Here is a 12,952-nt window from a genome sequence, read left to right on the forward strand (position 1 = left end):
ATAATTCAGTTGACTTTTATAGAGTACAGTTTTTTTATCTTTGAATAAACGGACATGAAAATGAAGTTGACTTTCATAGAGTACTGCTATTATACAATATATTTTAAGTTACAGCAATGACAACAATGTTGACCTCCATAGAGTACCGCTCTCATCTTTGAAAAGGCAAACATGCCTATAAAACTGAATTCAACAGTGTAACGCTCTTTATTTTAACAGAAAAGGATATTTTCTGTGATTTCATAGAGTACCGCTCTTTTCTTTGGTGGAGACGGAGATACCAATATAGTTGACTTGTTTTTATAAATAAATGGACATATTATCAAAGAAGATAACTTGCAACTTTGTTGACAAGAACATACCATAGAAGCTGACTTATCTTTAAAAAGAAAGGGACATTATCAATAAAGTTAACTTGCATCTTTGTTGACACGGAACGCTCTTTTTCTTTATAAAAAAAAAATGACCTCATTAATGAAGTTAATTTCCATTGAAAATAGCTATTTATCTGTGTAGAGACAGATAGACCAATGAAGTTGACTTCCATAGAGTACCACTCTTTATCTTTTGATAGACGGATAATAGCAAAGAAAATGGTATGTTGTGACAGAACAAGTGTTAGCATTATTAAATTTACGATAGATGGATATTTCCTTTTCTTATTTTTCAAGTCAAATCTAATTTGATAACACATAGACCAATCCAAAACAATCTATAATCTTAGTAGCATTTTTTTCCAGAGTTAAATCCACTGGCGCTATTTACTCCTTTGTGTAATAATCATACAATGTCTTCGATCTTTGAGAAATGTTTTGACACTTTTTATGTAGATGTGAGAAAATAAAGGTTAAAATACAAAACTATAAATTTGTAGTTTAATTTAATCGTTGTAGAGGAGCCTTTTCAAAAACTCCTGCTTCTTTGAGAAATGTTGCAATATACAGAAGGGCCCTTCTCCATATAATATTGGGTTCGATACATTGCTCTATTATTATACTATGGAATAAACTTCATCTCAAAGGCAAGAACACGTGGTCAAACAATTGCTCTAAGTAGCTACGTTATTCCCAACACAACTTTTATTAGAACGTAAGACTTATAGTGTACACTTACTCATTTTACTGTATAAACATTTGTTCAACAAAGAATCAGTACTCATTTCTTTCAATCAATATTTGTTTTAACTTAAAATCATTTATGATTATACTCTATCAATACTTACTTTACATATATAGAATCAGTGTTTTTACAGAGATTTATTTTCATTTTTCTTTTGACCGTTAAATCTGGCTATTAGTAGTCTCAATAATTCATATCCTAAAGTTAAGGAAAACTCTGGCTTCAGCATGTACATTTTTGGAACTCTTCCTGCAAAAACATATTTTAAGTTTTATTATTAATTCCTTTGAAATCTTATCATTTATGAGATATTGTGACATAAGAATAAAATAAATATGCTATTAAAATTGAACACAGCACCATTTAATTCATTTTTTTTTCAAGCATCAATCAATGCATATCAAAGTTTACCATAATGACTAAAACAGCGCACTTCTAAAGATATAACTATTCAAATCTGTAGCTTTTATTGACAGAAACTTTATAATGATGACAAAAAAGACAACCTAGTTTTCACTGTTTTATTTCACAGATGCAGTAACTCCATGATTTCAATTTACCTGTCATGATATCAGCCCATTTAGCAAGGAATTTGTCTCCCTTTCTCTTCAGAGCAGCCGCAGAGGCGTCCAATAAAATCGGATAGCGATACATCATTTGGCAGAAGATCATGGACCTTCAAAAACATAGTAAAAACAAAATAAGTACTACAACAAGCATAATCATGATGCTTTACAGAGTAACCATGTACAGGGCACTAAATTATACTAAATACATAAAAGGAGTACTAGGTAGTGGGCACTATGATACATTAACGGAGCACCAGGTAGTGGGCACTATGATACATAAGAGGAGTATCAGGTAGTGGGCACTATGATACATTAAAGGAGCACCAAGTAATAGCCACTATGATATATTAGATGGTTACCAGGTAGTGGACACTATGATACATTAGAGAAGTACAAGGTAGTGGGCACTATGATACATTAGAGGAGTACTAGGTAGTGGACACTATGATACATTAGAGAAGTACAAGGTAGTGGGCACTATGATACATTAGAGGAGTACTAGGTAGTGGGTACTATGATACATTACATGAGTACCAGGTAGTGGGCAATATGTTACATTAGAGGAGTACTAGGTAGTAGCCACTATGATATATTAGAGGAGTACCAGGTAGTAGGCACTTAGAGGAGTTCCAGATAGTGGGCACTATGATACATTACATGAGTACTAGGTAGTGTGCACTATGATACATTAGAGGAGTACCAGGTAGTGGGTACTATGATACATTAAAGGAGTACCAGGTAGTGGGCACACTGATACTTAAGAGGAGTACCAGGTAATAGCCACTATGATATATTAGAGGAGTACCAGGTAGTGGGCACTATGATACATTAGAGGAGCACCAGGTAGTGGACACTATGATACATTAGAGAAGTACAAGGTAGTGGGCACTATGATATATTAGAGGAGTAAAAGGTAGTGGGCACTATGATACATTAGAGGAGTACCAGGTAGTAGACACTAATATAAATTAGAGGAGTACCATGTAGTGGGCGCTATGATACATTAGAGGAGTACCAGGTAGTGGACACTATGATACATTAGAGAAGTACAAGGTAGTTGGCATTATGATACACTAGAGGAGCACCAGGTAGTTGGCACTTAGAGGAGTACCAGATAGTGGGCACTATGATACATTACATGAGTACTAGGTAGTGGGCACTATGATACATTAGAGGAGTACCAGGTAGTGGACACTATGATACATTAGAGGAGTACCGGTAAGTAGGCACTGTGATACATTAGAGGAGTAAAGGGTAGTAGGAAGGTATATAGGACATTAAAACAAAACAGTAAATGTGTTTAGTTCTAGCTAACCTATGATCCTTAACGATGTTACAGTGCAGTTGAGGCTTTGATACAGTAAAACGCAGCAAGCAATACAATTGCTGCTATGATTACAAAACTCCCTTGCAGGAGTGATTTTGTACATGCCAACTCTTTGTATTTTTATGCAAGCACCCTTTACTCAGCCTCTTATAAACTTCCAAATTTCCCTAACACTGAGAGCACTTTCCATTCTTCACTGCGTCAGGTATTTCATTCACCTGAACATATCAAATAAAACACCAACAAAAGTTCAAAAAGTGCACTGGAAGGACCTATCCAAGAAGACACCTAACAAACACATAAAATAAATTCAAGCCCACATGTTTCAAAAATCATATTTACAGAGCTTCTATCTTTGTCTGTCATGACATTTGACTGGTGTAGATGGTGCTGAGATGGTGTGTTTATTTGTAGAAACCGACAAAAATTATAACAATAGAATGAATTTGATATTGGAGCAAATTTTCCTATAAACGTTTTAATTTTCTACTGAGTGTACATTCTTTAATCAATTCTTTTTGCAAAATAAAGTGCAACTTCTTTGGAAGTAGAAGAATTTCATTCTTTTGCTCGAAGAGCAACTGACCAGTAAAATTATGTAACAGTTGAGAAACTATAAAAAAAAAATCAAATAGTGACAAATACTTTTTTGACTGGGTTAGTTTTAACAACTCACCACTTAAAATCAAAACCAAATTTGTTCATCCAACGCTGATGGTAAATTTTCATCAGGCCCTCATCATAGTTACCCTTTTTGATGGCTTCATCCAGAAACAAAGCAGCCAACTTCCCTCCCTCCATAGCATGGTGTATGCCTTCTCCTTGTCATCACAAATTTAAAATCAACAGTCACTGTCTAAATTAGCTGCAGGTCTGTAGCTCTTGGGCTGAGAAAATTTCAGATGGACAACCTGGGAGCTAGTTCCATATGGGTTATAAAAAATTGTGCTAGCTTTGGACTGATGTATCTTATTTCCACACAAATTCTAGAGATAAAATTACTACAATAAAATTCTTCCGGCAATTTTCTACTGATAATGATATGGTCACTTTACTTGCCCCAGACGTTCTATGTAATTCAGGTAAAGATTTAGAGTCACCATTTTGACATGTAAAAAAAAACTGCTCTTGATGTTTAAAAGAATATCGGAGACAAGTGATGATATCTATAGTACCGGGTAGAATGTCTGTGAAATTTTTGGGAATCAAATTATTTGTTCAGAGTTTGTGTGAAAATAAAATTAATCAGTCCAAAACTAGCAAAACTTTTGTGTGCCATAAATTGCAACTTTTTAACATGTATGGAACAGTAGCTCTATTGCACTCCAAATTGTTTTAGACCCGAAGCTAAAGACCTGCAACTATGTCTAAGTCAGCTGCCTAACTTCAACCAATATGATTTTAATTCACATTCAATACAATTGGATAAGCTTTATGAGCAGAACACTTGTTTACTGAGATATGAGAGATTTCCCTTCTACAGAGAGATACACCTTAAAATAAATCTAACTGATGTAAGAGATCTTATCTTCAAACTATTACATTACCTTACCTGTTAATGGATCTATCATTCCTGCTGCATCCCCGACAATCAAAACATGATGTCCATACGACACTTGCTCTCCACCAAGTCTCAAACTGGCTACAATTAATATCACTCTGTTAGGGGCTTTAATAGATATCATGTTCTCTGACTAACTACAGTAACTTTATCATATATTCAGACTGGCTATAACCTTAAAACTTAAGCTAACTCTCCCATATCTTGACTTATATTAGTGACTTGCTTGCATTTATCCTCTCTTTAATAAGCCAACTTTCTCAGATCTTGACCTATGCTTGTGACTTACCTGCATTTATCCTCTCTATTTAATCATACTCTCTCAGAACTTGACTATTATTATTCATTCTTTATATCAAGGCACTTTTTCCGATCTTGAATGTTATTTCTGACTTACTTCTATTCACACTCTCTAAGCCAACTCTCTGAAATTTTGACTGTTATTTGTAACAAACCTGTACCCATTATCCCTATAAAAGACCACTCTTCTGGATCTTGACATATATTAGTGACTAGCTTGCATTTATCATCTCTATATAAGCCCACTCTAACAGATTTTGACATACATTAGTGACTTGCTTGCATTTATCTCCTCTATATAAGCCCTCTCTGACAGATCTTGACATATATTAGTGACTTGCTTGCTTTTATCATCTCTATATAAGCCCACTCTAACAGATCTTGACATAAATTAGTGACTAGCTTGCATTTATCCCCTCTATATAAGCCCCCTCTGACAGATCTTGACATAAATTAGTGACTAGCTTGCATTTATCCCCTCTATATAAGCCCTCTCTGACAGATCTTGACATAAATTAGTGACTTGCTTGCATTTATCCCCTCTATATAAGCCCTCTCTGACAGATCTTGACATAAATTAGTGACTTGCTTGCATTTATCTTCTCTATATAAGCCCACTCTAACAGATCTTGACATATATTAGAGACTAGCTTGCATTTATCCCCTCTATATAAGCCTACTCTAACACATCTTGACATATATTAGTGACTTGCTTGCATTTATCTTCTCTATATAAGCCCTCTCTGACAGATCTTGACATATATTAGTGACTTGCTTGCTTTTATCATCTCTATATAAGCCCTCTCTGACAGATCTTGACATAAATTAGTGACTTGCTTGCATTTATCTTCTCTATATAAGCCCACTCTAACAGATCTTGACATATATTAGTGACTAGCTTGCATTTATCTTCTCTATATAAGCCCTCTCTGACAGATCTTGACATATATTAGTGACTTGCTTGCATTTATCTTCTCTATATAAGCCCTCTCTGACAGATCTTGACATAAATTAGTGACTTGCTTGCATTTATCATCTCTATATAAGCCCACTCTAACAGATCTTGACATAAATTAGTGACTTGCTTGCATTTATCATCTCTATATAAGCCCACTCTAACAGATCTTGACATATATTAGTGACTTGCTTGCATTTATCTTCTCTATATAAGCCCTCTCTGACAGATCTTGACATAAATTAGTGACTTGCTTGCATTTATCATCTCTATATAAGCCCACTCTAACAGATCTTGACATAAATTAGTGACTTGCTTGCATTTATCTTCTCTATATAAGCCCTCTCTGACAGATCTTGACATAAATTAGTGACTTGCTTGCATTTATCATCTCTATATAAGCCCACTCTAACAGATCTTGACATAAATTAGTGACTTGCTTGCATTTATCTTCTCTATATAAGCCCACTCTAACAGATCTTGACATATATTATTAGTGACTAGCTTGCATTTATCTTCTCTATATAAGCCCACTCTAACAGATCTTGACATATATTATTAGTGACTAGCTTGCATTTATCATCTCTATATAAGCCCACTCTCACAGATCTTGACATATATTAGTGACTAGCTTGCATTTATCCCCTCTATATAAGCCCACTCTCACAGATCTTGACATATATTAGAGACTTGCTTGCATTTATCCTCTCTATATAAGCCCACTCTAACAGATTTTGACATATATAAGTGACTTGCTTGCATTTATCCCCTCTCTATAAACCCACTCTAACAGATCTTGACATATATTAGAGAATAGCTTGCATTAATCCCCTCTATATAAGCCCACTCTAACAGATCTTGACATATTTTAGTGACTTGCTTGCATTTATCCTCTCTATATAAGCCCAATCTTACAGATCGTGACATATATTATTAGTGACTTGCTTGCATTTATCTTCTCTATATAAGCCCAATCTTACAGATCGTGACATATATTATTAGTGACTTGCTTGCATTTATCTTCTCTATATAAGCCCACTCTAACAGATCTTGACATATATTAGTGACTAGCTTGCATTTATCCCTCCTATATAAGCCCACTCTCACAGACACTGACATATATTTGTGACTTACCAGCATTCATTCTCTCTATTTTGGCCTCTCCTCCCAGAGCTCGACTTATGTTAGGGTCGTTTGTTTGCAGATATTCATGCCAGTATTTCAGATCATCAGGGGTCACTTTTGGATTGCCAGGAATAATGTATACACAGTAGTTGAGCTCATCGTTTGGATGACGAAAAAGAGCAGAATATCCTGAAACAGATTGTACTAGCATGACAACATGGAAGACAGGGACTCGCAACATTGAAATAATTAACATACCTATATATTCACATCTACCGATTATGATTCCCTCTATTTCTTACAGAAACTAAAAGTTGATTCATAGCTCTATAGAAACCTAGAAACAGCCAGACTGTAATTTACAGGCCCCATTTATCAATTGGTCAAACAGCAACCACAGAAAAATAATGGACTGCATGAAAAATCATCATAATGTCAGACTAAAATTCCTATAAAAGACGATTTGGCTGTTTCTTTTAGCTAACATACTGATGTACATAACAGTAATTTAGTGAACTTTACTTACTTTTTACAATCAATTCATTAATTTGTTAAAAGAAAGATGTAAATATAAACAATAGAATGTTTTCTTTCATGGTTCTGGCAGGTTATGAAGGTTGCAATCATTGCAGAAAAAATAATTAATCCACTAACACAGGCAAGTTATTTTTTCTGCACTTTTCTGCATTTTCTGCTTTCTTTAATTTCAAAACCAGTGCAGGCACAAACAAAATACTGCTTGCTGTTAAGGCATTTCGTTTTACTAACATAGTATACTTTATTACTTATCAAACAGCTTATTCTTAAAAATCACATGCAAATGCCTTCTAAATGAAAAAGAGAAATCCACAGCTAATATTTTATTCAGGTGCATTTATATAAGAAAGATTTAATCATACTATATGTATGCCTGTCAACAATATAATCTAAACATTTGTTTACCTGGCAGCATTTCTTTATTGTAAAAGACAACTCCATCGGCTTTGAATTTGTGGGTTCCTCCTTCCACATAAGCCCTTGAACAGGTGCTATCTGGGGGGCGAGTTATCAAACCAAGCTGTGTTCCCAGCCTAGAGGGGGCCCCATCTGCACACACCAACACCTGTAAAAAACAGTTCAATGTTCTAATTAGAACATTTGTAGTTTACTCCTATAAACAATGGGTCAGTTTTCTTATGAGAAACTTATAGTTTACTCCTGTAAACAACAGTTCAATGTTCTAATGGGAACACTTGTAGTTTACCTTTGTAAACAACGGATCAATGTTCTAATGAGAACAGTTGTAGTTTACTCTTGTAACCAAATGAGATCACTTGTAGCTTACTCCTGTAAATAACGGGTCAATGTCTAATGAGAAACATGTAGTTTACTCCTGTAAACAACAGTTCAATGTTCTATACTCTGTCCCGAGTTTTTGCTTCCACCACTTTTTGCATGATATTTCAATAATAGTAAATTCCTTTGTGCTCAAACTACGTTCATCCACTAATATGAAAAATGTCCAGATTACCTGTTTTGAAACGCCCCCTCTACCGCTTCAGGTTTCAATACACATCCAAAAATTGAAAGTCTATGGAGATTTTGCATTGCATCAGCCATTAATAAGCCCGGATGATAACGTTAAAAAATTGTGCGATGTATTCCGAGTGTATTCCGAATGGAGAAAAGATGTAATTTATAAACATTCCCCATTATAAATCTCCGTAAGAAAATTGTTTTCGTTCCTGTGAAATTTTATGAGTGAAAAGGGATAATTGTTCAATGAAGATATCTTGGATATATTCCCTTTCATCGATTTCAATTGTATTTCTTTCACAGGTATGTGTATTTTTATTAAAAATCATCAAAAATTGATGGAAGCAATAACTTGGGACAGACTATAATGAGAACGCATGCAGTTTACTTCTGTAAACAATGGATCAATATTCTTATGAGAACACTTGTAGTTTACTCTTGTAACCAAATGAGATCACTTGTAGTTTACTCCTGTAAACATTGGGTTAATGTTCTAATGAGAACAACCTATACCTGTAAACAACAGATAAATGTTTTTGGGAGCTCACATGTGGCTTACACATCATTGGCTTTGTTGACAAGATTATGTCTTTTTTTACTCACCCTTGCTTTGAATGTATCAGTTGCTCCTTCCCGATAAAGTGTCCAGAGACCAGCAGAGTTATCAAACTTGGCTTCATTGACAGCCCACTCTTCTCGAAGATCAGCACCCATCCTAATCAGCAACAAAAAATAATTTTACTACAAGTCAGCATTCATCAAAACAAAAAAAAATTAACATTTAACAACAAGATCAACCCCATCCTACAAAAAATAAAAACCAAAAGAGCACCTATTCTATAAAACTAAAAGAATTATAGAACCAAATTATAAATAGTTAATTATTAACAATCTGAACCAAAAACTTTGGGATAATTATTGAAAAAATTTATCAGTTCTCTAACATGAAAAAGGCAGTACCTTTGGGCTGCTTTAGCAATGGCTTCATCCAAGTGTATCCGCTTGCAAGCAATGGCTGCAGGGATTTCGCCAAGAACCTCTTTGCTGCGCCCAATATAGCTCAAGCCCCCAGGACTGACTAGTCCCCCACTGTCTGCCTAAAAATAAAGCCACCATCAGTCTAGAAATATATTACATCTGTCTTCTAGAAGTATTATGGATAAAACAGTTCCAAACCTTACTCCTTTTGAAAACAAGTAGATTTACCCCTTAAAGGTGGGTGGCATCACAGAGTTGAAAATGTCATTAAATCATCATGATAACATTGCTAAAAACCCACGGATAGTCCCCACCCATTTTGTGACTGCGGGTAACTATTAACTCACAGATTTTCCTTTCACATGAAACTCCTTTATTCAGAGTACACATGAGTGTAACAGATTTACAGCTGATGTTATGAAAATATGTTATATTACAGATTATAGGTACTAAGGAATCATTTAAATTCGTGGGGGCCAATTTCGCAGCACTGTTCAGGTTTTCTTTGTGGTCGCCCCGACCAGAAGGTATGGGACATGTTAACTATGACATCATACAGAACAATAAGTCGTCAAAAATGCTAATAAATAAAGTAATTTCCAATTGTTATAGGTACAAAAACATTAAACTTCATTAAAAATTGCCTATGCGTGCAACTTTGTAGTCAAATTAGTCCAACAATGATAAATATAATCAACTGACTGATCACTGTGCACTTGTCGATGTGATGTCATACTGTAAATTTTGACGAATATTTTGTCTAGAGAGAGGCGGATCAATTAATTTTCTAACATGGAAAAATGCATTTTATAAATGAACAGAAGATAATCTTAAAACAATTAATATACCATTAAATTCTATTTACTATGCTTGTATTGATTCAGCAAGTGATTATTTTTTAGAGGGTGTCTTATTTCTTTTACTGTACAAAATCGATGTGTTTGACATTGGGAAACCTATCTAAATCCGCTTTACATGGGCATACACTAAACAGATCATTGCAATCTTTTGGATATAAATGAAGTGAATGTTTAGTTCATTAAGAAGTACTGCTGCTTCAATGAAATCTATAGAATGAATTAATAAATACGTAAATATTACACGAAGGTCATATAAATTCCAACCACAGCTCATTTCTTTGATATTTATTCTAATAAAAGATGAACTCTATACAAAGCAGCAGCACTTTTCAGAATCTACCAGAAAAGTAGAATTTCATTATCATTTAAATTTTTAATTCAAATAAGGTTATGCCCTTGTAATATTAAAATTTGTTTATGACCTCCATTCGGGAGATTTATCAAGAAATGCCTCGTGACTCTCAATTCAGGGGACCACACTTAGTGTCATACAAAGTAGCATTTACAATACTAGAGAGGTAAAGCATTTCAACGTGTACGTGTACAAGTACGTGTAACTAGGGGAATCCCCTAATTTTATGTGTATTATGTCACATTTTCCGCATACCGCGTAATTCTACAAGTTGTACAAAACGTGTAGAATCAAAAGTACACGTAGGTGAAAACTTGTGTACATCAGATGTTGTGTAATGTAAAGCAGACAACAAATTAAGGACAACTATGCTTTTGGTTTCATCAAAGTCATAGAATAATTTCATAAACAATGAGAGTAGACTAAACATGTTGAAAACGTTGAATCTAATTATTTTACACGTACGCGTACACTTACAGTTATATAACATAATCCAAATTTTGGTACGTGTACGTGTAAACAGACTTGTAGCTTCACAGGTACCCGTAGACGTACACGTTTAATTGCTTAACCTCTCTAATGTTTCACTTTATACTACGTACATGTACATTTACATCATGATAAAATAACTTTACATAAATATTTTGTTATAATAGATGCATCGTTTTATGAACATTTAAATCTGCAGATATTTTCATAGTAAGCCTTAACAGTGCTGCGTTACATAGATTGTTGGTTTTTTCGTTGAGGTTGTAAATTCACGGGGAAGGGCTACCAATAAATACCACAAAAATTGAGCCACCACGAATTCTAATGATTCTAATGATTCCACAGTAATCAGCTATATGCCGGACATCTGAGATTAACTGGTGCATATACTGCTCACATTGAGGGTCTTTTAATTTGATCACACAGAGGCCAGACATTATAATATGTTAAAAAGGAAAATTCAATATGTTACTTGCATTAAACCCATTCTTAATTTTATGGAATCATTAAAAATATAAAAAGTTATGTGACCTTTCAATTTGCAAAAAGTCTATCAAAACAAGTTAAAAAGATTATAGGCATGCAGTTCAGCTGGACATTAAATTACCAGTTGAGAATACAAAGAATTAAATTATGGAAGTTTTTTCCTATATAAATCTTGTACATTATTTTTGTTTACCACGTGTGCCTTGTTTTCTCGAATGAGTTGATCATAAACGCCCATGTCCATCAAAATCTCTATAGCTGTTTTACAAACTGCATCGCCGCAATATTTGTCCCGAGGAAATTTCTTTTTTTCCAGAATGAGGCATTTCCAGCCAAGCTTAGCTGTGGTATTCAGTTTTACAAATATTTGGTAATTTTTGGTAATTATATATTGCATTAACAAACTGAAAATAAAACCTATATACAAAGTAACATTTGATCCATACAGTCAAACTTTGTTATCTCAAACTAGATGGGACTGTTAAAAAAACTTAAATTGAGATATCAAAATATTCGATCAAGATATTGAGGGTAAAAAAGTTAAAAAATAAGTGGTTGGGACTAAATTTTTCAGATCACTTTGTATTTGAGATTTCAAAATTAAACTGTATATATATATATAGGATATGTTTTTCAAATAGGATTGTTTACAATTAAAACATTATTTCTCATTTCAATTTATTTTGTATTTAAATAAACCAAAGGCACAAAATTTCATGCCAACCCTGATTACAACAAATTAAATTACAAACTGCTAATTGGCTTTTTTCATATATAAATACTAGAATATCAAATTAATTAATCATTGTTTGGTAAAAGTTTTAATGTCCAAATAAAATCCTGCTGAAAATTCTCTTACCTAAATAATAGGCACAGGTACTGCCTGCCGGGCCTGCCCCACAGATCGCTACGTCATAATGGACTTGTTCTGTGGGTTTGTTCTGTTCACAAGTAGAAAATCATCAGATGAATGGGCAGCAATATTTACCTATATTTCAAAAAGAGTAGTCTCTCTTTGACGAATATCTCACCTTTATTTTATCGGCTGGAAACTTTGACACAAAGTCAGAGATCTTTCTTTCGCCTTTCTTTCTGTAAAACAAATAGAACACGCATGCAGTTATAACTAAAAGGCATGACAATTCGAAGAAGTCCATCTTTTTGCACAAGGTTGATCTGTCACTTAATGAACAGCGTAATCGATGAACATGATCAGCACATGCTGACCTTTGAACTTTGATCCTCGGGAATCGCTTACAAGTTAGTTAACATAAAAAAATAAATGCCTAATTTTGAAAGGTTAATGCTTGTTTATA

The 12,952-nt window shown here is 34.1% G+C and overlaps 1 protein-coding gene across 1 annotated transcript; it reads right to left on the reverse strand.

Annotated features, from left to right (window-relative positions):
- Nucleotides 1-1,240: 1,240 nt before the first annotated feature.
- On the reverse strand, nt 1,241-12,882 carry LOC128168920 (conditioned medium factor receptor 1-like). Its single transcript, XM_052835083.1, has 11 exons — nt 12,668-12,882; nt 12,496-12,577; nt 11,830-11,978; nt 9,432-9,568; nt 9,075-9,186; nt 7,899-8,058; nt 6,966-7,145; nt 4,568-4,657; nt 3,692-3,836; nt 1,680-1,795; nt 1,241-1,368 (listed from the first exon to the last, which is right to left on the reverse strand). Exons 1-11 carry the CDS (start codon nt 12,791-12,793, stop codon nt 1,247-1,249), a joined length of 1,419 nt encoding a protein of 472 aa, XP_052691043.1. The 5' UTR covers nt 12,794-12,882; the 3' UTR covers nt 1,241-1,246.
- Between the last annotated feature and the right edge of the window lie 70 nt (nt 12,883-12,952).

This window comes from Crassostrea angulata, unplaced genomic scaffold, assembly GCF_025612915.1.
Source record: "Crassostrea angulata isolate pt1a10 unplaced genomic scaffold, ASM2561291v2 HiC_scaffold_69, whole genome shotgun sequence".
Classification (NCBI taxonomy): Eukaryota; Metazoa; Mollusca; class Bivalvia; order Ostreida; family Ostreidae; genus Magallana; species Magallana angulata.